General features: G+C 42.0%; 1 protein-coding gene across 1 annotated transcript in view; it reads right to left on the bottom strand.

The window, feature by feature from the left end:
- SVIL (supervillin) overlaps nt 1-26,195 on the bottom strand; it is a 182,320-nt gene that overhangs the window by 78,851 nt on the left and 77,274 nt on the right. Inside the window, exons 10-11 of the mRNA XM_080678887.1 lie at nt 3,243-3,323; nt 261-1,160 (exon numbers count right to left, since the gene is read on the bottom strand). Coding sequence (XP_080535013.1) covers nt 261-1,160; nt 3,243-3,323 — 981 coding nt within the window. The remainder of the gene's footprint in view (nt 1-260; nt 1,161-3,242; nt 3,324-26,195) is intronic.

Below are 26,195 nucleotides of genomic sequence, written 5' to 3'. Positions count from 1 at the left end.
ACATCACCATATCCCACTGCATCCCTCTCCCATGCATGCAAAGGAGATGGAGCATTCCAGAGACCCAATCCTCCAGCTCCCCATTAGTAGGCAAAGCAGAATGGTAGTTTTGGAGCCATGTCCTATATGGTCTGCCCTGCACACTTGTGAGCTAAGCTTAAATGTGACTCAATGCAGGACGCAATACAACTTGAGAAATTAATGATTTTGCCAAGGACGTGCAAGTGACACATCAGGAGGACTTTTGAAACATCACCTACAGTTCAGGTTTCTTGCTGGCACTGGCAGACTCCAGAAATGCACTTCGGAGCTGTGCAACAGAGACCTTGGTGTCCAGCACGCTCAGCTCCAAGTGGCGCCCCTCAGCTTTGGGACCCTGCAGCTCCAGCTGTCCTTCTGCAGCTGGGTGCTTACTCTTCAGGGCCTGGAGCTGAGGGGGGGCCGTGTAGTCAGACAGGGAGCGGGTGAGGACCTTGCGCTTCCTTCTAGGTGCTTCTTTCTTGTGACCTGTCACTCTGGCATCTTGGGATACAGGCTCGCTCTGAACATAGGAAACCATTTCACTCCTGCCCATTCTCTCAGTGAACTGGTGCTGAGCTTGAGGTGGGTGTGAAAGACTTTCTGGCTCCTTGTGATGTTCTAAGGTGATGGTGCCAAGAACGGCAGGCTTACCCAAGTCCTCATTTCCAGAAGTGTCCTCGTGGCTTCTCACAAGCCCCCCGTCCTCTAAATCCAAGAGTGCTTTCCTGCTTTTCTTGAGAGCTTCAGCAAGGGGCACATCTTCTTCTGCTTGTGATTCACAAATATGGAGAATGGGGGTATCTCTTCTCTCACCTTCGAGAACCTTCAGGACAGGAGGCTTTATGACATTCTGGGTGGCTGATCCCACCCAGCTGCATTCAGACACACTTTCTGGGGTTTCTGAGGTCACCAGCATGGCAGTGTGCACGGGATCTGCTGGTTGGACATAGCCACGGATCGGCTGTCGTGCAGAGCTGGCTGCCTTGCTCGTGACCCTATCGAAGGCCAAGTTTTCTGAATGAAAGGACAGGTAATGCCCTGGCACGGGCTGACATCTCCTGTGAGTTAAGGACTCTGAGGCAAGTTCAGGGCTGCTGCGAGCACTCTCCTCTTTCACCAATTTTTCTCTAACTTTAACTCTTTAAGAAAGAAAAAGGTTTAAATTGCAAAGAGCAGTAACTACTTAACAGGAAAGAAGCATGCATGCATCATGGATTACCAGTCAACAGAAATAAAACCAAAGAGAGAACAATTTGTGGAGAAGCATTTTGGGTAGTTAATATCAGAAGCCCACTGCTTGCAAAATGAATGATTTTGAAAGGAGTTTTCAAATGTGCATTCAAATGCCAGGGTGGTGCAAAACTAACTCTACCCGTAAAGCTCAGGGGTCAGATGCCCTCCTGGGAGAGAATAGATGCCTTCTAACTAAATGAATACCCAGAAGCCACAGAAAAATCCCTCAATGCACACCAGTAGTATGCACGAGGGCACACTGGGGCTGGTGCTGTGAACAGCAAGCTTTCTGCATGTACAGGCCTAGCATATGACTGTAGGTAGAGTCCAGGCATACCTACACCTACTGACCAAATGTGATTTCATCATCTTCTGGAAATGTAAGAGTATTCATGATTACTTCTTTATTGAGTTCAAGATACAACAAATAATCACCTCTTCCAAACGCACACCTCAACATTCACAAGCTTTTCATGCAATGCAGACTGCATTCATTCATTCAGAAGACATGTCACCAGTTTGGTCATCATTACTACTAAGTGTAGCACTCGGAAGAATATTAGAGAAAAGATCATTGTTGAAAGAATTAATAAACTGAACATTTTCTCTCCTCTTAAATAGCAATTGCTATTAGGCTGTTAGTTAAAAAGTAATGTAAAAAGAGATTACTCTGGTTGTTTCTGACAGCAAAACTTGAATCCATTTTAAAACTACTTTTCTATGTTTCCATCACTGCAGAAACAAAGTAGCCAAAGCTCTGGCCATGGGGCTGGAGGAGACCTCTGCTCAAAGCCTGGCTCAGCTAGTTCTTAATAGTGTGGTCTCAGGCACTTACCTGCCTTTGTCGCTTTATCTTTTAAAGGGAAAGAATAGTGACAAAATGTATGTAACTTGATATTTGCAAAACACGTGGCTTTAATAGTCCTAGCTAGTTCTTATTTTTTGAAATATCACATAGTGAGAAATGAGAAACTATTGAAACTGCTTAGGAATGGATTACTAAAAATAAAGAATGCCTTTGAAGTAGGAAAAGTGATTTCTTGGGGAATGTAAAACCTTTATTTACTTAAGATTAGTCATCAAAAATAATTATTTCTGATATATACCTTTAGGAAGAGACTATTTCTTTAAATGACCAATTCACCTTGCTAACTTTGATGTGAACACCTCCATGCTTTCCAACATGAGATGCAGAATATCTATATATACTTCATTAAAGAAAAACAAAGACACACGAAAGGCAGTTACTATGAACAATTTAGGGGAAAAGGGATTCTGAGTTGTTATTTTTCTCAGACTAGCCAGTGTTGGATATTTTCATATTTACAAGCTTTGTTAATCAAAAGAAGACTGAAATGTGGTTCAACTTTTCCCATGGAATGTGTCCTTCTAATCAGAGACAATCTGAATGTTGTCCTCAGCTGAGAACAAAGACTGTTAGAAACTCAATATATGGATGCTTTGTCTTGCCAATGACTTATTCATTCTTACTCCTTCCGCCTCTCCCAGCCTCCAATCTGAAAAATGAAATGATGGGGGGTTTGCCTGCTTTTAAAACCACAGGCTCTCTATTTAACTGTTGATAATTAACTATTGGTTTAGAGACGAGGAGACATGAAAAGAAGGAGGGTGTTGACAAGATGGGACACCAGCTGAGTAGCTGGCCTCAGGAGGGGAGCAACCCAAAAGTGCCAGGTAGACTGGCAGTGTGGGAGGTGGCGAGAGAGAACAAAAACAAGAGGTATAGTAAAAAGGTTTCAAAAAGAGAAGCAAAAGGAAATGCTAGTAGAGGAGAGATTAGGACATTTGAAGGAGAAAAGCAAATGATTAGGAAGTAACTTCCAGCAGCTCTTTCTGAACACATGATTTTCAAATGCACTGCCATTAGAAAGAGAATTAGCACTGGGTGATGAGAGAAGCAGCAGGCAAGGCAGCAGGGAGAGAAGCACTCAGGAAACAAAAGCCAAGAGTTTCAATTTGGAATATACCTGGAAGGCCAGTTGATAAGTGAAGGTGTGTCCCCTTCAGAATCTTTCTGCAGAAACCACTCATGTTTGAGTTTCCCTGTACTATCATGTACAAAAAAACAAAACTTCAGAAAATGTCTATTAAAATGTCCACACATACACAGAAATTAGACTCTTTATAGTTGGAAAAAAGTGGTGTCCCATATATCTGAATTGTTTATAGGCTACGGGCTAAATTGCTATAATACTGCAAATAGGGAAGTGGGGTGATAGGTTTGGGTATAGAAAGACAGGGGATATCAGAAGTTCACATCTGATTGTAACAGACTTCAGTGGTCACAGCAAAATGTACGGAAGTGACAGACAGGTTCTTGCCTGTCAGTGTAAACCAAAACTCAAACTAAAGCAATTTTAGAAAATTGATTATAATTTAAACCTGAAAGGCTAATTTCTGTTAAGTAAAGAGTAATCCTGGCTTTTGAAAATGTATAAGCACATTTTGTCATGGGGTTTATATTCATGTCATGGAATTTCCAGGACATATGGTTCACTACTAAAATCAAGAGACTGAAATAAATATATCTAAAGCCACCAAATACAGTGTTTTTCAGGTAATTTGAAAGTATTAAGGGTTTGTAATAGTCACATTTTGCCCACAAATAGCAATTCTCTTATAAAAAATTGGATTTAAAATATAAGGCAACATCTCATCCCTAAGTTTTGTTAAGGTACATTGGTAAATTGGTAAATAGCTATATATAAAAACAGCGTCAGAAACAGTACATATCAAATAAAGTAATAAAAGAGAAAGTCAATAAGATCATATCTTTATTTGCTAATCATACGTTTTCCTTTTATATTTATCACCGAATAATGCAGCCAATACAACAGTGACCAATACTAATTCAAGTCTATTCGATTCATGTTTATTGAATTCCTGCTATGTACAAGGCACTGAGCTAAACTCTGAGAAGTAACAAAGGTGAATCAGGCATCAACCAGTCATTAAAAAGCTTATACCATGCTAAGCAAGATAATATATTTTTTACACAGTCATTCCTCAACAGGAAATAGAATATAATGCAAGGTTGAATCTGACAGAGTACAATTAATTAACCCTTGAATAACATAAGTTTGAAATGCACAGGTCCACTTATATGCGGATTTTTTCAGTAAATATACAGTTGACCCTCTGTATCCCTGGGTTTCACATGCATGTGGTGAATAAGCCACAGATGTGGAGGGCCGACTGTATGCATTGTCCAATGCCATCCTATCTAATAAAAGAGAAACATGCAAATTGACCATACCTCCGCTACACCCACAAGCCATGCCCACCAGCCAATCAGGAGCGAGTATGCAAATTAACCCAACAAATATGGTGGTGGCCACAGAGCTGGAGCAAGCAGGAGACTTGGGTTGCCCCCAGCAATGGAGGAAGCCAAGTTTCCCGTCTGCCCTGGCCTCCGCTCAAGGCTACAAAGTTTCAATTATAGAAGATAAATAAATCCCAACAAAAATGGTGGCAGCCACGGAGCTGGAGAGAGCAGGAGGCATGGGTTGCACCTGGTGATTGAGGAAGCCAAGCTTCCCACCCACCCTGGCCTGCCCTGGCCTCTGCTCAAGGCTACAAAGTTTCAATTATAGAAGATAAATAAATCCCAGATACCAGGGCCTCTGCTTGGGTCACCGGGGGGGGGGGGGGTGGCTGGCCTGCAAACCACCACAGGGCCCTCCCCAGGCCGCCCCATGCCCCAAGGGACCCCCCACCCTGATCTGGGACACCCTTCAGGGCAAACCAACAAGCCCCGACCCATGCACCAGGCCTCTATTCTATCTAATAAAAGAGTAATATGCAAATTGACCATCACTCCAACACACAAGATGGCTGCCACAAGATGGCCAGCAGGGGAGGGCAGTTGGGGGGATCAGGCCTGCAGGGGAGGGCAGTTAGGGGTGATCAGGCCTGCAGGGGAGGGTAGTTAGGGGCAATCAGGCTGGCATGGGAGCAGTTAGGCATCAATCAGGCTGGCAGGGGAGTGATTAGGGGGTGATCAGGCTGGCAGGCAGAAGCGGTTAGGGCAATCAGGAAGGCAGGCAGGCAAGCAGTTGGGAGCCAGCAGTCCTGGATTGTGAGAGGGATGTCCAACTGTGCGTTTAGGCCCGATCCCGGGCAGTCAGACATCCCTCAAGGGGTCCCAGATTGGAGAGGGTGCAGGCTGGGCTGAGGGACACACACCCCCTGTGCACGAATTTCGTGCACCGGGCCTCTAGTTTTATATAAGGGACTTGAGCAACTAAGAATTTTGGTCTCCTTTGGGCAGACCATGGTCCTGGAATTAATCCCTTGCAGATACCAAGGGATAACTTTTTGGAGAGTCAATTTAATCACAGTGCCCCTGACCACCATGTTGTTCAAGGGTCAGCAGTAATTACACCAGGCTGAAAATATTTCAGTGAAAAATCATAGGCAAGGAAAGCTGTACTGACCTGTATCCTCCTATAATACAGAAAGGACAATGGAAACTCTACATGGAGTTAAAATGTTTACTGGCTCAAACCCTTATCAACCTATCTGCAAGAATTCTTCAATACCAGGATGCAAACAAATTTTAGGTCACAGCAATTCCCAAAAGAATAGAATGATAATTATATTAAAATTCTCTGAATTTTCTAAAATCACTTTACTTTGAGTTTTGATTTGCACTGACAGGCAAGGATCTGTCTGTCATCACTTCTGTATATTTTTTAAATATATATTTTTTGTTGATAGTATTACAGATATCTCCCATTCCCTCCCCCGCTTCCTCCTTCCTCGAGACCCCTACCCCCTGCCCTCAACCAGGTCTTACTTCTGTACATTTTGCTGTGACCATTAAAATCTGTTACAATTAGATGTGAACTTCTATTTCTCCAGTAACATCCCCCTGTCTTTCTACATCCAAACCTATTACCCCACTGCCCTATCTTCAGCATTATAGAAATTTAGCCCGTAGCCAATAAACAATTCAGATGTATTCTATAAAGAATCTAATTTCTTTATTTATATAAACATAGAATAGTTTAGCATATTAATGTGAAACTTGAAAGTATACAATGCAACACAGCACAGGATATAGAGGAAGAAGGCATAATGGATATCTGCTTTTGAAAACCATCAAGTTAATATAACTAATATGCCTACATCACAGAGATAATTTAAGGCTCAAATACTTTTTGTATAAGAGTGCTTTGTCACAGACAATGGCTTGGTGAGGACCTGGGGGGGGGTGGGGGCAGGAGCAGGCTGAAGGAGGTTTATGGGGGGAAAAGGAGGACCCATGTAATACTTTCAACAATAAGATTTTTTTAAAAAGTGCTTTGTAAACTGTGAAGTGCTAAACAATTTTCTGAAGATGTCTTCAGAAAAGAATAAAACTTGGTGAATATCACTATAAAATTATCAGGAGATTTAAGAATATATTTAGTCAGCATTTGTAAAATGAAAATCACAGACATGATGACTTGCTGTGCTCCATTTATTCATTACATTAGATATGGAACTTGCCAAAAAACCAAGTTACTACCATGTAAAGGGGCTACTCAAATCCCTCCCCCTTTTTTTAAATTGAATTTATTGGGGTGACACTGGTTAACAAACATATGCAGGTTTCAGGTGCACAGTTCCACAATACGTCATCTGTACCCTCTATTTAATAGAGTCTACTATGTGTTCACCACCCCAAGTCAAGTCTCCATCCATCACCACTTATTCCTCCTTTATCCTCCTCCACCTCCTCTCTCCCCTCAGCAATCACCACACTGTTGTCTGTGTCCATGAGTTTTCTCTCTTTTTTCTTTTTTGCTCAATCCCTTCACCCCCACCCAGCCCAAATAAATTTTGACATTTAATATATATCATAAATGTATGTAATGAGAAAGAACATATGTGAAGGTATTGTGCGGAGAATATCATAAGCCCTTCAGAATGCTGGTCTCCTCCTCTTCTTTCTTCATAGACCACATACTATTGCACGTTTATGAGTTACTGTTTTTATAGTTTAAAGAGATGATACATACGTCGTCCCAATTCAGAAGCCCTGTGATTTTAAGAAGAATGTAACAAAGGTCTCACCAGGAGGGCTTGAGTTTGACTCAAGTAAATTTAAAGCAGGAGTGATTTAGGACAGTATTTCTCCAAGTAAGGCTTTCAGGACATAGGTTGGCTAAGGCACTTATTTGGGTGAGGTTTTCTGCCATCAAAACCAGAAAACAAAGACAAGGGGGTGGGGCAGTGGTCGGCAAGCTCATTAGTCAACAGAGCCAAATATCAACAGTACAACGATTGAAATTTCTTTTGAGAGCCAAATTTTTAAAACTTAAACTTCTTCTAATGCCACTTCTTCAAAATAGACTCGCCCAGGCCGTGGTATTTTGTGGAAGAGCCACACTCAAGGGGCCAAAGAGCCGCATGTGACTCGCGAGCTGCAGTTTGCCGACCACGGGGGTGGGGAGAAAACTAAATGTAATTAAACACTGATTATTTAATTAAGCAAGGCCGTCCTGGGTACTTCTTATCCACATACTGCATGCAGACGGTGGTCACTTCTCAGTCCTTTCCTTACCTACTAGAAGCATTTGATACACATGCCTTTCACCTGTCTTCTGTCTCACTAACCACCTGCACCTTAGGGTGCCCATGGCTCTGTCTCCTTTCTTGCTCCATCAATAGTCAGAGCCTTAATGATCTCATCCAGCTTTCACTTCCATGGCCAGGATCTTGCAACATTTATCTCCACTCCAATTTTCCCTTGAACACAGACTCCTGCATTCAATTGGCTATTTGACATTTCCATTTGGATATCTAATGGACATCTTAAATTTTATGGACATGCAAACAATGAACTCTTCATTTCTCTCCAAGCCTCACTTCCACTGGAGCCCTAGTTCAGCAAATGGCATTCCTTCTTCATGGTGGCCTGGCCAAAAATTTGAACTCACTCTTGACACATCTGTTTCTCTCATACGCCACAGCCACATCTAAGTCATGAGCAAATCCTGTTAACTTCAAAATATGACCTCTTTTCACTACCTCTGCTGTTATTCTAGTTCACCACCATCTCCCACCTAGATTACTGAGATGTCCTCCTAATTATTCTACCTATTTTCATGCTTGCCCACCTATACAGTCTGTTTTCAGCTTAGCAACCAGAGGAATTATTTTTAAATATTCGTGCACCAGTGCGGTCCCTAGGCTTGGTTGGCAATCGAAAAGCGAGCATCTGGCATGGAAGGGCAGGTCCCAGCTGACCTCTGGGCTCTGGGCAGCACCTGGGCCCCCGATTGCACCTGCCTTGGCCTGGCGCAGCCCGCTCACCTGCTCACCATCCGTTGTGTGGTTCTGCTCTTGTCAGGGCCACCTGCTGCCAGTGCTGCGCCACCCGCCATGTTCCATGCCACCCCCTGGTGGTCAGCACACATCATAGTGAGCAGTCGAACTCCCAGTCTCCCAGTCGAACGACCACCCAATGGGATAATTTGCATATTAGTCTTATTATATAGGATTGGAAGGCAGATCTGTCTTTCCTCTTTTCAAAACTATTATATGGTTTAATTTAGAGCAAACCCCAAAGCCCTCATGATGGGCTATAGGCCCTGCCAGACCTGCCTACCAGTCCCCACATATCTCATCCCTATCATGTCCCCTCAACCCCATACTCCTGCCTCACTGCTGACCCGGGGCCTTTTCAAACACTCCATGCTTAGTGTCCATGCAGGGACATGGCTTGCTTCCTCACTTTATGTACGTTTCTGCTCAATTACTGTCTTCTCAGAGATACCTTTCTAACTACTTCATATGAAATAGCAACCCCCATTTACCTTCTACCTTCACTGATCCGCTTGAATTTTCTTCATAGCACTTACCACACCTGTCATATTACATACTGATTTACTGTCTCCAACTCCACTTTTTGAAAGAAGAGGCTACTGGATCATCAGCACTCAGACAGTGTATGGCAAATAGCAGGACTCAATATATGTTTGTGAAATTGAGGAATACTATATAATAATAGAGGAATATGCAAATTGTCCGTTACTATGTAACATCACAACCATTCAGGAGGCTGCGCGTGCAGCAGGCCCGGGTGGGGACGTGAGCCTGTGGTGCCTCCTCTGGAGTTGGGGAGCTAATGACTGATTGTCTCCGGTCCTCCTCCAACAGTCCTCTCTAGCAGGCATGGGGTTACTGAGACCCAGGCCAGGCCTCTGGCCACAGATCCACAGGTTCATGGAGACTGACTCTACCAGGCTGCTCGGAGGTCATGTGGCTGGGCCGCAGGGTGCCTGAACCGGGTGCCTGTTCAAGACATGAAACAGAGAGGGTGGACACCTAGCAGCATGAGAGGCCTGGCTGTGGGCCCTCTTGAGAGGCGGCTCCTGGGCGAGCGCCGTGGCTTTGGCGAAGGAGCCGGCCAGGAGGCAGGCAACCCAAGGGGCACAGAGCAGCGCCCGGGCGAGTGTTGCAGCTTCAGTGAAGCAGCTGGTCAGGAGGCGGGCGGCCCAAGGGGCACAGAGCGGAGCCAAGGTGGGGTGCACCAGAGAGGGCTTGGGCCGGGGCAGGGGGCCGGCAGGCGGGGATCTGCCTCGCCCGCGGAGAGCGAGGTTCTGCAGTGGCCCCAAGGCGCGGGTCGGCCCAGCGGGAAACAAGAGGCGATGACTGCCGGTGTTGGAAGGACTCCCGGGTGGAGGGGTGCGGACCCACAGCCCTGAAGTGGGGGTTAAGGGGCAGCGCCACCTCAGTGGAGGGGTGCTGCACTGCCGGGTACACTACTGCAGCGGTTTGGCGAAGCTCTCAGTGCTAACCGGCCTCGCACCGGTGGCCTTCGCACTTGAGAGGCGGCGACTCATGCTCCTGCCTTGCCTCAAAAGCAAGCCCACACCCACCCCAACTCCAGTTCCCACCCCACCCCACCCCACCCCATGGCAGTGCGCACCTGCATGGTGAGTGCGAAGCCTACCACCTGCTCCCCAGAAGGGGGGGCAGTAAAGAATGGGGGCGGAGTATGGGGGAGAGGAAAGAATGTGGAGCATCTAAAATGAAGAGGTGCTCAACAATGAGGCTCGGAAGCCTGATGGGAAGGTTTGTTCTGTTTGCCCTGCGGCTGCCCCTTAGGAAGGGCGGAGAGCACGGCTGTGAAGGCTCCCTGTGTGCTGAGTCCAATTCTGCAGCCAACTGGAACTGGCCTCAGTTTCCTGGTCTGTAAAATGGGTTAAGCGTGTCCAAGTGCCTTCGCTAAGCTTTGAGGGCCAATTGAAATACTATATTAAAAAAATGAGGGAAGAAGTGAGAAAGAAAAGGAAGAGTGAGCAACACAAAAGAAAGATTGGAAGGAACCTGTAAACCTATTGTCATTTAAATAGGGAATATAGTCAACAGTGTTGTAATGACGGTATGATGCCAGGTGGGTACTGGAAATATTGGGGAACATTTTGTAAAGCATATGATTGTCTAATCATTATTCTGTAACTAACATAAAACTTGAAACTAATACAAAATAATCTATACCAATAAAAGCCTTGGGGGCAATAAGGCCAGCAGGGGAGTGTAGCTGGGAGCAATCACGCTGGCAGCGGAGCAGTTAGGTATCAATCAGGCCAGCAGGGGAGCGGTTAGGGGGCGATCAGGCTGGCAGGCAGAAGTGCTTAGGGGCAATTAGGCAGGCAGGCAGGAGAGCGGTTAGGACCATTGGTCCCAGATTGTGAGAGGGATGTCCGACTGCCGCAGGGATCGGGCCTAAACCAGCCATCCCTAGAGGGGTCCGAGATTGGAGAGGGTGCAGGCTGGGCTGAGGGACACCACCCCTGCGTGCACGAATTTCGTGCACCGGGCCACTAGTTGTTAAATAATCTCTATAACAATTCTCTTAGGTATTCTTTTTAAAAATATATATATTTTATTAATTTTTTTTTTTTTTTTTTTTTTTTTTTTTTTTTTTTTACAGAGAGGAAGGGAGAGGGATAGTTAGAAACATTGATGAGAGCGAAACATTGATCAGCTGCCTCCTGCACACCCCCAACTGGGGGTGTGCCTGCAACCAAGGTACATGCCCTTGATTGGAATCTAACCTGGGACCCTTAAGTCTGCAGGCCGACACTCTATCGCAGGGGTGGGCAAACTTTTTGACTCGAGGGCCACAATGGGTTCTTAAATTGGACCGGAGGGCCGGAACAAAAGCATGGATGGAGTGTTTGTGTGAACTAATATAAATTCAAAGTAAAGGAGCGGAGGGGAGAGCAAGAGAACCCTCTGCTCTTTCGTCTCCGCGGGCCGGATAGAACAGCCGAACGGGCCGGATCCGGCCCGCGGGCCGTAGTTTGCCCACGGCTGCTCTATCGACTGAGCCAAACCAGTTAGGGCTCTCTGAGGTATTCTTATCCTCATTTTATAGGTAAAAAGAAAAAGGTGCAAAAAGCATAGCAAAAAGCATATTAACTGCCAAATCACAAGTTGGTTAATGAAAGGATGGGCTTAACCCAGTGCTAGAGCAACCCGGCCTAGATCTTCTACTCCTCCAGAGCTATAGGCTTCCGCATTCTGGAAAACGACCACCTCCATGGCTTAAATGAGTCATGATGTAGTTGAAATGTTAGTCCTCATGGGCTCTAGGGCTCAGCACAGACAGCACAAAGGTGTGGTGGTCACATTCACAGATTTGACCACATGATGGTCTCTCCAGCAGACAGTCACTCAATTACCTGTAAATCCTGCAAAACCCAATCACCTTCTTCCTCTCTCCAAATGTATGACATGAAATCAAAGGAGTCCAGCAGTAAAGAGCAACTGGACTCAGAGGGCACTTACTGCTGAGGTAGGAGTGGGGTAATGGTACAAGGAGGGAGCTGGGGCCCAGACTTGGCAAGACAGATGAAATTTTGTCTCCTCCCACCAAAGCATTCTATATCAGAAGACCTGTGTAAGAATTACCCATTTGGAAATGAGAAAATTCATGGGAAGAATAAACTGAGAAAAGGCAATACTGGATCTTAAGTGGGAGGAATTATAACTACTCCGAGGTCCGAGGGAATATTTCACCTCAGCTGGACTGATCTCTCAGCTGTCCCTGCTCCTCAGTCAGAAAGAAATAATAATGTGACATGATACCTAATGCATGAAACCTAATTCCCACTTTCCCAGGCACACTGGAGGCTCAACATCACAATAGCTCAATATCAACTGTTCATCAATAAATATCCATGCATTGGCCATGACACATGTATAACGCCAGCATCAGGGAAAATAATTTTAGTATGCATACTTGACTTGTGCTTTGAGTATTCACTAGGAAATCTGAAATTAAAAATGAACTTTGTATAAACCACATTGTAAATATAAATTACAACCATTTAAGATTTTTTTATTCAGAATATTATAAACAATTAACATTAACATTTCTCCTATGATTTTAAATCATTTCATCAAACTCTAATATAACGGCTTTTGAATAGACAAAAACAAAATACTCTTAAAAAAAACAATTAAAAAAATCAATGAAACCAAGATCTGGTTCTTTAAAAGGATAAGCAAAATTTGATAAACCATTAGCCAGACTCATCAAGAAACAAAGAGAGAGGACCCAAATAAATAAAATCAGAAATGAAAGTGGAGAAGTAACCTCTAAAACCACAGGAATACAAAGGGGTGTAAGAGAATACTATGAACAAATATATGCCAACAAGCTGGGCAATGTGGATGAAATAGACAAATTTCTAGAAAAATATAATCTTCCAAAACTGAATTGGGAACAATAAAAAAACCTGAATAGGCCAATAACAACTGATAAAATAGAAGCAGTAATCAAAAAATTTCCACGGAACAAAAGCCCAGGTCTGGATGGCTTCACAGGGGAGTTTTACCAAACATTCAAAGAAGAATAACACCTATACTCCTCAAACTATTTCAGAAAATCTAAGAGGAAGGAACACTTCCAAACTCTTTTTTTTGAGGCCAGCATTATCCTAATTCCAAAACCAGATAAAGACACTACAAAGAAAGAGAATTACAGGCCAATATCCTTGATGAACATAGATGCTAGAACCCTCCACAAAATATATTAAAAAGGTCATATACCATGATCAAGTGGGATTTATTCCAGGGATGCAAGGCTGGTACAATATTCACAAATCAATAAATGTGATACATGGCATAAACAAAGCGAAAGACAAAAATCACATGATCATATCAACAGATGCAGAAAAAACATTCAACAAAATCCAACACCCATTTTTGATAAAAAACTCTCAGCAAAATGGGAATAGAGGGAGCATATCTCAACATGATAAAGGCCATATATGACAAACCTACAGCCAATATCATACTCAATGGGCAAAAACTAAAACCACTTCCCCTAAGAAGAGGAATAAGACAGGGATGCCCACTTTCACCACTCTTGTTTGACATAGTACTGGAAGTACTAGCTATAGCAATCAGACAAGAAGAAGACATAAAAGGCACCCAAATTGGAAAACAAGAAGTAAAACACTCATTATTTGCAGATGACATGATATTGTACATAGAAAACGCCAAAGACTCCATCAAAAAACTACCAGACTTAATAAATGAATTTGTAAATGTAGCAGAATACAAAATTAACACCCAGAAATCTATGGCTTTTTTATACACCAACTAGAGGCCTGGTGCATGAAATTTATGCACTCTTGGGGACCCTCAGCCTGGCCTGCGCTCTCTCGCAGTCTGGGAACCCTTGGGGGATGTCTGAAGCCACCAGTCGGACATTATTAACGCTGCCAAGGAGGCGGAGGCGGGAGAGGCTCCTGTCAACACTGCTGTGCTTGACAGCCGTGAGCCCAACTTCTGGCTGAGCAGTGCTCCCCCTGTGGGAGCACACTGACCACCAGGGGGGCAGCTCCTGCATTGAGCGTCTGCCCCCTGGTGGTCAGTGCGTGTCATAGCGACCAGTTGGTCCACCATTCAGATGATTTGAATATTAGCCTTTTATTATATAGGATAATGAACTCATAGAAAGAGAAACTAAAAAAACAATCCCATTTACCATTGCAATAAAAAAAAATTAAGATACCAAGGAATAAATTTAAGGAGTTAAAAGACCTGTACTGGGAAAACTACAGGACATTGAAAAAAGACATAGAGGAAGACATAAACAAGTGAAAAAATATACCGTGTTCATGGATTGGTAGAATCAACACCATTAAAATGTCCATATACCCAAAGCAATCTATAGATTCAGTGCAATCCCCATTAAGATACCAATGGAATATTTCACAGACCTAGAACAAACTCTCCAAAAAATTCATATAGAATAAAAAAAGACCCTGAGAAAGAACAAAGTTGGAGGGATCACAATACCAGATATCAAGCTATAGTACAAAGCCACTGTTCTCAAAACTACCTGGTACTGGCACAAGAACAGATATATGGACCAATGGAACCAGAGAACCCAGCAATCGACTCAAGCCATTATGCTCAATTAATATTTGACAAAGGAGGCAAGAGCATACAATGGAGTCAAGACAGTCTCTTTAATAAATGGTGTTGGGAAAATTGGACAGATACATGCACAAAAAAAATGAAACTAGACCACCAACTTATACCATACACAAAAATAAACTCAAAATGGATAAAGGGCTTAAACATAAGATGGGAAACCATAAAAATCTTAGAAGAATCCATAGGCAGCAAAATAGCAAACATATGTCTGTAGCAATATCTTTACCAATATATCTCCTAGGATAGTGGTCGGCAAACTCATTAGTCAACAGAGCCAAATATCAACAGTACAACGATTGAAATTTCTTTTGAGAGCCAAATTTTTTAAACTTAAACTTCTTCTAACACCCTTTCTTCAAAATAGACTCGCCCAGGCTGTGGTATTTTGTGGAAGAGCCACACTCAAGGGGCCAAAGAGCCGCATGTGGCTCGCGAGCCGTAGTTTGCCAACCACGGTCCTAGGGCAATGGAAACTAAGGAGAAAATAAACAAATGGGACTACATCAAAATAAAAAGCTTCTGCACAGCAAAAGAAACCATCAACAAAACAACAAGAAAGCCCACTGCATGGGAGAAAATATTTGCCAACGTTATCTCTGATAAAGGTTTAATCTCCAAAATTTATAGGGAACTCATACTACTTAACAAAAGGAAGATAAACAATCTAATCAAAAAATGGGCAAAGGACCTACATAGACACTTTTTGAAAGAGGACATAAGGAAGGCCAAGAGACATATGAAAACATGCTCAAAGTCACTAATCATCCAAGAGATGCAAATCAAAATGACAATGCGGTATCATGTCACACCTGTCAGAATGGCTATCATCAACAAATCAACAAATGACACATGCTGGAGAGGATGCAGAAAAAAAGGAACCCTTGTGCACTGCTGGTGGGAATACAGACTGGTACAGTCGCTGTGGAGAACAGTATGGAGTTTCCTCAAAAAATTAAAAATCAAACTCCAACTTGACCCAGTAATCCTACTTCTAGAAATATATCCCAAGAAATCAGAAACACCAATCAGAAAGGACATATGCACCCCTATGTTCCTAGCAGCACAATTTACCATAGCTAAAATTTGAAAACACCCTAAGTGCCCATCAGCAGATAAGTGGATTAAAAACTAATAGTACATCCAAACAATGGAATACTATGCTGCAGTAAAAAAAGAAGGAATTCTTACCATTTGCAATAGCATGGATGGACCTGGAGAGCATTATGCTAAGCGAAATAGGCAGTCAAGAAAGAAAGATAAATATCTCATGATCTCACTCATTTGTGGAATATAATGAACAACATTAAGTGACGAACAAAAAAGAGCCAGAGAAAACAAGTATTTTAGAATATAATAGAAGTAATCCTGTTATTTCCTGATTTTTAATAATTCCTACAACTTTTATGATATTATACTATGTTAGTACAGTTTTGGTAATATCATTATATTTAAAACCTTTTTTTCTTGAAATATTGTTTATTGCATGTAACATTATATTTAAAATCATTTTTCTTGAAATATTAAAAAATACTCAAAGAATTTGATCTTCATATTAAAAATCTAAAACTGTAGCATGAAAAATGGATTGCTGATTGTTAGGGCCTGGGTGGTGGTCAATTACAAAGGCACATGAGGGAATTTGGGGGCTAATAGAGTCGTTCTATATCTTGGTTGTAGTGATAGTTACATAACTTTCTATATTTGTCAAAATTCACAGACTTGTACTTAAAAAGGGTGAATTTACTGTACATAAATTACACCTTAATAAAAATAATATTAAAACCTAAGCCTTCTAAAATCTCTAACTCAGCGTCCTTCACAGTGCTCCTGATAAGAGTCACAGCTCAGGGATTTACTTTGACACAGATGTCTAGTGCAGCTAATGGGATTTTTAATTCAAATACCTTTGTTTATCCTTTAAAAACAAAATAAATAAATAAATGTTTAAAAAATGTGGACCACACACAGTCAATTCCACAAAATCTGTTTTTGATCTTTTTCTTTCTTTTCTTCCAATTTTTTCCTCCGAAGCCTAAAGAGACGGGGAAACCTGAGTTAAGAAATGAGGAGAGCCCAGAGTGGGTCTTTTCAGTGTTTACATTGGTAAGGAAGCTAAATTCTTCATCTGGGAAGCTGGTTAAACGCATGCCTTGGCTCCCCAAAATGGTGAAACAGAGTACAGAGCTGTTCTGGCTAGCTCACCCCCAAACTACCCAACATACTGGAAGTTTGGGGCCAAGTTCTCTACTGTGGAGCACAGCTTGATCATAATACTGCAGGTGCCTGAGGGATGCCCAACCTCAGATTAAAAACCACATCATTGCATAAAAATACAAAATTAATTTCTGGCATTGTTTTGGAGAAACTGTATTAGAGCAGGTTAGTTTTATTTAAAAAAAAGGAGATCACTTCTGAATAGTGGAACAATGTCTTGGGTTCTTTTATTTTTATTTCTTTAAATCTTGCATGGATGCTATTTTTTTTTTTTTTTTCAGTATTCTTCAATGTTGTGCTTAACTACTTTTCACAATTAAGGCTTGGTTAAAACACAAAGAGTAGGAAGGATTAGTTTTATATAATGAGTTGAATATATAATATGACCAGACTACGGCAGCTAAGTAGAGTTAAGAATCAGCCTGGCTGGCATGGCTTAGTGATTGAGTGTCCACCCATAAACCAGGAGGTCACCGTTGGATTCCTGTTCAGGACACATACCTGGGTTGCTACTCGATCCCCAGTAAGGGGCGTGCAGGAAGCAGCCAATCAATGACTCTCTCATCATTGATACTCTCTCTCTCCCTCTCCATTCCTCTCTGAAATCTATATATATATATATATATATATGGATCAATGTTGGTGGACAGAGGCACAGGGCTGATGAAACCTTTTCTATTTTGACTGGGGTAAAAGGCTTTACTTTTCCCCAAACTCATCAACCTGCATCACCCTTAAACTATGTGAATTTTGATGTATATTATACCCCAATTAAAAATATATCACTGTTGAATTACAGATTAAGGACTTTTTGAGTAATAAAAGGTAGAAATTTAGAGACTTCTTAGGGCAGATGCAGGAGAAACATATGAGATAAGCAATTTCTTCCATCTCAGCTAACCTCAGTGTTGAATGCTGAAATGCTACAATCTCAGCCAGTAAAGGGTGATGTCAGGAGGAACGTGCATACACACAGAATTGTCCGAGAAAGCACTGGGGTCTGAGGAAGGGCTGTGGTGGGCCTTCCGAAATGGATCAAATTTGTGATTCCCAGTTGAATTTGGATTTCCATGTCTCCTGCTTGAATTCTAATGGCCCCTCCTAGAAAAAATGTAATCCAGTCTCAAAAACAGCCAATAGTGTTTTTGCTCACTTATTGTGATTCCCACTCACAGCTTAACATTTATGAGCACACTGACTCAAGAGTATAATATAAGAATTCTAACCTCAAAGTGGAAAAAGCCTCATAGCATAAACAAGTGCTACTCGAGGGTGTTCTGCTGACCGGCGCCACTGATCCATGGTTAGATAAAAGACTTGTGCCAGAGAAAGTGAACATTGCTAGCCAGCTGACTTTTCTTTTATAGAATGACTCTGTGGATGAATGAAATGACCCACGATTTACATTCAGGTGCAAGTCTCTATAGATTGTGGGCTAATAAATGGTTCAAGAAGCACTGCTATAGTTTGGTTACACTAAGAAAACAGAAAGCAGGAGAACATTCATTCAAAAATCACTTATTGAACCACCTGGTATGTGCTAGACGCTGGGCAACAGCAGGGAAGAACACAAGAAAACGACTAAGACAAGGTATCTATGTTCTGGTAAGGCTTCTACTAAAGTAATGCTGTCATTGAGACCATCCTTACCAATCAATTTGGCATAATATCAAATTCATGGTTCTATTCATGGTTTGAGTGAATCCTGACAAACTTGTTAAAATCCCTTCCTGCGTATGTCAGCCTTGTAGGATGTTGAGCATTTGAATGTCCTTCTTCCCAAGACTCGAGGTGTGGGGGAAGCTGCATTTATGAGACACCTAATTTGGTTCATGATCTCTCTCTTCTTTTCCCTTTTGGCAGTGTCATCATCAATGAGGAGCCAGACTGATAACATTAGGACTCCCTATGCCAAACCAACCTTCAGCTTTATAACTGTGCTGGGAAAAAGACAGTGAGAAGACAGACTGGTTTGAGAGTCTAAGTACTAGAGAAGGTGTAAGAGACTCCAAAAATGATTCCAGATTCTACTAATACAGAGAGAGGGTTATAAAAACTTGGAAAGGTCAAGAATGCAGGGTAGATGGGAAGGTAGCCTCTCTGGACATGTTTTTATTCTTCAACAACTCAATTAGAATGAGAGACCCAGATGTCACCTGACACTGCAGACAACAGGTGGGCCAGGACCACTTGTGCTATTGATGTACCCAAGATTGGAGTAGCCATGTTGGTCGTCACATAAAGACCTTGCTGTCAACTAAAACTCCTAAGACTGTTTCCCATAAACTACTGTTAAATCAGGTTTCCCAATTCTGACCTTGTACACTAATCCCCACCCCCGTCCCCCGCCTCTAAATACAGAACTTTATGAAATTGCATCTTGATATTTTCCAACCATTATTCCATGTATATGTGATCCCTTACCTCCATGCTCCTGTTCCCTCTCCTCTCTCTCTGGCCCTTCCTCCCATCTCTCTTCCTGTTCCTTCCCTCCCTCATCTCTCTCTCTTTATGTCACCAAACTTATTTACAACTCCTCTTCCAGAAATCTGATCACCCTAACATCAATATCTTCCAGATTATTTAATGAAATGCCAAATAGGACCAAGTTCGTGGCAAAGCTTAACTTGGAACCAGAGACTTCTTTATCTCATGTCTAGGTAACTGCAAGCACAATAGCCTCAATAACTGGAATCAATTCTCCTTCAGATCAACCCTCCACACTCCTCCAGAGTGATCTTTCTAAAATGCATAATCAATCATCCTTGCTCTAAAATCCTTCAGGCACTTCCCATTATCCACAAGGCAAAGGCCAATTGTCTTGATGTGGCATCTGAGGCACTCTAGGATTGGTCCCCACCTGGCTCTCAGCCTCATCTTTCCCCTTCCTTCTAGGTCGACAACGGACATCTGTACCTTCCTGTCTGGGGCAGCCTCTGTCCAGTCCTACAAACTCACCATGTTCTTAAGGATTTGGTTCAATTATGATCACTTTTCCAAGAAAGAAGAAGTAATACACCATTTTTGTTTTCTCATGTTATCCAACCTTGTCTTCTAGAACCTTAATTACCCCATTGTGCTATGGTCATTTCCCATGCATTTTTAAAAATATATTTTTATAGATTTTGAGAGAGAGAGAGGAAGAGAGAGGGATAGAAAGGTAGAAACATCAATGAGAGGGAAACATCACTGATCAGCTGCCTCCTGCATACGCCCTACAGGGATGGAGCCAGCAACCCTGGCATGTGCTCTAACCAGGAATTGATCTCTTGGTTCCTGGGTCAATGCTCAACTGCTGAGCCACACCGGCAGAGCTATTTTCCACACTTAAAAAAAAAAAAGAAGATATTCCCAGCTAGAAGTACAGTGACTGGAACACAGAAGGCTCAATGGCTCAATATAATTTTCTTCAAAACTATCTTAGAGCAGAAATGAAGACTTAAGTCAACACCTATGAGGTATGGACAGATGGACAGATGCCTGCCGATTTGGAAACCTCCTAGACTACAAGTTTTCCTTTTGCTTATGAGGACAAGACTTTCCTATAATACCCCTGATCTTCTTTCTTATAATCTCTAACATTCAAAGGGCAAAAACAGCAAACTCTCTTTTCCACTATGAACTTCCATAAACAACAAGAGCAGAGTGTAACTGATGGATTCAGAGAACTTGAATGAGTAAATGGGTGATGGCTAATGGGCTCAGTTTTGTCAAAGTAGCTATGTGGTTTTAATCCAGTTATTTAAGTGCTTTTATCTTTAGTTTCTTCATGTATAAACTAGATCTTTATTTTTATTTATTTTTTAATATATTTTATTAATTTTTTACAGAGAGGAAGGGCGAGGGATAGAGAGTTAGAAACATCGATGAGAGAGAAACATGGATCAGCTGCCTCCTGCACACCCACTACTGGGGAGGTGCCCGCAACCAAGGTAAATGCCCTTGACCAGAATCGAACCTGGGACCCTTCAGTCCGCAGGCTGACGTTCTATCCACTGAGTCAAATCTGTTAGGGCTAAACTAGATCTTTAAATTAAATAATCTCCAGAGTTACTTCTGTTTCTAAGACTTTAAAATTATTTAACATCAAGTATCTATTTTGTGGGGTCTTGGGGAAACCAACTTCCCACAGGGCAGAGGCTACCTTCCCTGGGAGAGGACTACAAGGTTACTGTGGATAAGAGAACCATGAGATAGTGAACTAGGTTGTAATAGAACCTTTTTATGATGTGGTAACTGGCTGGCAGAGAATTATATTACCAAGAAATATAACTGTCATAGAGGATAGGAGCTGCTCTTGGTTTCTGTCCCTCAATATATAATGTTATGCCATAACATCCTATAACCCCTAAGAGTAAACAGAGTACAACAGTGCTTCCTGATCACAAAGTGAGGTCAAGTCTAGCACAATAAAAATAGTTTCCAGCTCTAATTATGTAACAGTTTCTCATTATAAAACATTAGTCAGCTTAAGAAAAATGGCTATTAACTTTCAGCATTTCATTAAAATGAACAGTTTATTTGCTGAAGTTACTTGTTTGGAAGAAGTGCTAATGGTTGCTTTGGGCATACACACAGGCATATGAATGTTCAAGGGATCATGCACATAGGCAAATTTCTGCATTTAAAATTTAGCAGACATTTGAATTTGCAGGACATAGTAGCAAGTATTTTGGGTGACATATTCATATTGAAGTCAATGAACAGAAATTGATGCTTGCCAGTGAGAAGAGAATAAAATGAAAAGAAAATGGGAGTGAGTTCAGCATATGTTAATATCCAAACTCGGAGAGCAGGGCGAGGACAGCAGATGTTGTACAGGGACTGAAAGGTGAAAAGGATGCCATCCCAACACTGGAAGGAACCTCGAACTCTCTTCTTTGGGGAGTGGATACTCAGAAGTCTGTTTTTCAGGACGTTCTGCTGTGACATGGAGCGCGTGTTCCACAGCCTTCCTGCCACTGGAGAGACAGGCAGAGACAGTAATGCTGAAGGTCAAGAGGAGTTATCTCCCTCAGCATCAGTCTCATGTGGACATTTCTATCAGTGTAGATAAGCAGACAATTAACTAAAAAAATGAGCTTGAGAACCTGGGGATCATTCTTAGAGGCACACCTCTCAATGGAGACAAATGCAATCAGAAATAAACTATAAGAAGGCAGCATAAGCCTCTTTCCTTCTTAGATGGCCCAGTCTGCATGTCACAGTGTTACAGAAAAGGTTCATTGTGGAGGCTGCCCTGGCCTATCCTGAGCCCTCCACAGCTCTCTGCTGTTACAGGGAGCCCTGTCCAAACCATCTTTTATCAGTGGCAGCTGTCTTGGGTCAAATTTCAGCATCATCACTGCATGGAACCACTAGAATCATTTTCTGGTCACTAATATTACAGTTTATTCAGTGAGAAAAGGAGTGATGAAGATTGTAGCAGAGCAACAATAAAAAAATGAATGAGGGTTTTCTAGAGTAGATCACCACCAGAAAATTAGATGTCATTCTTTCCTTTGCCAGTCGCATAGTTCACTGGGAACAGGGAGTCACAGTTGATACTCAGGAAAACAGCAACTGTGGGTTTGGGTAAAGTGTTTCCACTCAGAAGTAACCAATATGGTACATTTTAAAATTCTATCTATCTATCATCTATCTATCTATCATCTATCTATCTATCTATCTATCTATCTATCTATCTATCTTCCTCACCTAAGTTTATGTTTTTATTAACTTTAGAGAGAGAGAATAAGGGACAGGGAGAGAGAGAAATATTGATGTAAGAAGCATCCATCAGTTGCCTCCCGCATACATCCTGACCAGGATCAAACCTGCAACCCTTCGGTGCATGGGATTCCAACCAACTAAGCTACATCCACCAGGGCTATTTATTTTTTAATATCAAGAGATACACAAAGTAGCAAATTCAATAGGAACTTTGATTCAGGATTTCTAACAGTATCAGCTCAGGTTTTTAAAAATTTGAATAATCCATGGCCCCAAATGACTTTAAATTTTATTCTAAAATCCACAGGAGGCTGAATGAATTAACAAAGAATGGTTCATATTAATAACACTACCTTGTCCAGAAAACACAGTTTCTCAATTCCAAGTTTACCAGGCTTGGCAGGATTGGGAAGTGGGGGCTGGGAGGTGTCTTATAGTCCATTCCATTACTATGTGTGTTCCTAACTTGTTTCAGAAAAATGTGTTCACCTGATTCCCAGGCAACCAACAGGATTTCTAAACTAAAGACCCTGTAACCTACACCCATACAGGGTTGGGCAAGAGTAGATTTACAGTTATGAGTATGCAAAACAGTTTATTCTTGTATTATTGTTTATTAATTACTGTATTATTTTCCATACAAACTACTGTAAACCTACTTTTGCACCATCCTGTATATACATACCAGTGTTTTCCCGAAAATAAAACATCCTCCGAAAATAAGTCCCACTTACAGGTTTCCTTCTGAGTGAAATATAAGGCATCCCCAGAAAATAAGGCCCCCAGGCTCTGTCTCAGAATGAAAATTAATTTACCGTAAACTGGTCGCTAGGGCCGCCCTGACTGGCATCTAGCAACCAGTGACATTACGCGGAGTCCTGACGTCACTGCTGTGTGGAGGCAGAGCGGAGGTCGGAGTGAGCGGGTGAGCGCGGGGCGGGAGAGAGGAGACTTTCGCAGATGCATGTAGAAGAACAGGAGGATTAGAGCGGATGGGACTTGGCGAAGGTGGTGAGTGCTGGTCTGTCTCTGGTGACACTACCTGATGCTCGCGGCCGCCTTCATGATGACTGAAGGTTCTCAGTCAGTGGCAGACCCTGCTCCAGCCCAGATCCAGGCCCCAGCAAGCCCAGTGACAGTCCCCAGGCAGGCCCCAGGGGGTAAATGTCTGATAAAGGGGTAGGGGGGATGTCTGGTGAAGGTGTTCAGTGGCACAGGGGTGGGGGGAGGGGGATCACTTAAAATGACACAGGAGGATCAGAGGGGGCAATCAAAATGACACAGGAGGGTCAGAGGGGACAATCAAAATGACACAGGAGGATCAAAAGGGGTTACTAAAATGGTAATCCCCCCTCTGATTCTCCTGTGTCATTTTGATTCACCCCTCTGATTTTTCCTGTCATTTTGAGTGATCCCCCTCCCCCCACCTTGATACCCCAATTCCTTTTTTTTACCCCTAGAAATGAGTGCAAAAAGAAAAAGCTACTCCGTGGAGTACAAGAAAGGAATCGTGGAAGACTCTTGGGGCCAAAATCTTACTGCTTTCTGCAAAGAGAAGATGTTGAGTATCCGATTGGTCCGAAATGGCAAGCAGAGTATGGTAACCTCATTGAACAAGTGGACAAGGGAAATGCTAAAAAGCGCAAGTGTGGATCAGGTCGGCAACCATTATTTTCCGAGCTGGAAGACCTGATCTGTGAATGGGTTGTTGACAGGAGAGCAAAGGCTTTGGTTGTGAAAAGGGCTCAGATTCAAGAATTTGCCCTTGCAATGGCACCACAGTTTGACATAGCCCCCGAAGACTTCAAAGCATCACAACACTGGCTGGATAATTTCCTTCAGCGAAGTGAACTGTCTTTAAGAAGATCTACAACATTGTTTAGGTTGGAAGATACTCAAGTTATTAAGCAAGCACTTGCATTCAAGTCCTTTATTGATGATGCTGACTTCTCTAAATACAATCTTTCCAACATGATTGCTATGGATGAAACTGCAGTGTTTATGGGCCAATCATCTCAAACAACAATTGAACAGCGGGGTGCCTCCTTAGCGTCCATCCCTCCACTGCTTACGAAAGTGCACGTGTTTCCTGTATTTTGGCAATTCGTCTGGATGGCACTAAAATCCCACCTTTAATCATTTCTAAGGGCAAGAAGGAAAAGATTGAACGTGTTTTGGGCGTTTTTATTCTTGAAACTGAAAAAGCTTGGGCCACACAAGCAGTTATAAGGAAGTGGGTCGATTTAATGCTGCCGCTTGTTATGCGAGGGAGCCAAAGAGGTCTGCTAGTCTGGGATGCAGCCAGCACTCACCACGCTAAAGACATAAAGACATTTCTTCACGAAAGAAAAATAGATCAGATAATGATTCCCGCAGGAATGACGGCCTATCTCCAGACTCTTGATATTGCAATAAACAAGCCATTCAAAGACAATTTGCGCATGGAAATTAATGACTACATTGAAAATAGAATGGAGAGAAATCAGCGTGGAAACTTTGTGAAACCTAAACTGCAAGAAGTTGTGACTTGGGTGAAGAATTCATGGGAGAAAATCACTGACAGTTGCATTGCAAATGCACTGCGAGCAGGCTACCTTGACAAGAAGTACTCATTTAAAGACAGTGCTATTGCTTAACATGAGAGATTTGGTCCACTGATTCTGAAAGAAATGGAGTCACAAGAAATTCACCAGGAAATTCAGGAATTGGATTGTTATGATGATGTTCCAGAAGATGATGACATGATTGTCATTGAATAAATGAGTAAATTCTTGATACTGTAGGATTCACAGTTTGTCTGGTTTGTGTTGACAACTACTGTACTACCGTACCGTATACAGGTAATAAATTTCCTTTATTTTCATTTAACAATAAATGTGTACCGTATTCTTTTTCATGGAAAAATAATACATCCCCTGAAAATAAGACCTAGCACATCTTTGGGAGCAAAAATTTATAAGACACTGTCTTATTTTTGGGGAAACAGGGTAATACATATCTTCTTTATCATATAAACTGAACATTAAACAATTCTAAAATAAATTTATTACTCAGCTAAATATTGCCTAAAGACTGTTATTGAGCTTATACTATACTATAAAGCTTAAAAACAGTAGTACAGTGAAGTACAAGAGCTGATGATTATTCTGTGTGTACAAGTGTCAGTATATGTGAGCATACAAAACTGAGCATTTGACATTTGGCTCATATTTGAATTTTCAGGCTATGGCGGGTAGTCTTGTGGTGGTATATTCATGAGTGATGTATTCATATTTAATTAATGAAACAAAAACAGCCTCATGCTAGTGAGCACAAAATAAAATCATAGCCAAAAATCCTGACAGAGCTAGCTGATCAATACAGTATAGCAGTGAGAAAAACATTCTATTTCAATGATAGAACAAACCTACGATGAAACATGCTATTAAAATGTTTTGTTATTTGTAGACACTTTTTTTGTCATTCCTTAATCTTCTTAAACTTTTCTGTTACCTATTTCCACATTGAATGACATCTTATTTTCACTCATGGCTCTTGGGTAA

This window comes from Plecotus auritus (assembly GCF_963455305.1).
Source record: "Plecotus auritus genome assembly, chromosome: 1".
Classification (NCBI taxonomy): Eukaryota; Metazoa; Chordata; class Mammalia; order Chiroptera; family Vespertilionidae; genus Plecotus; species Plecotus auritus.
Note: the sequence above shows the minus strand (reverse complement) of the source record. Positions and strands in the feature narration are given on the sequence as shown.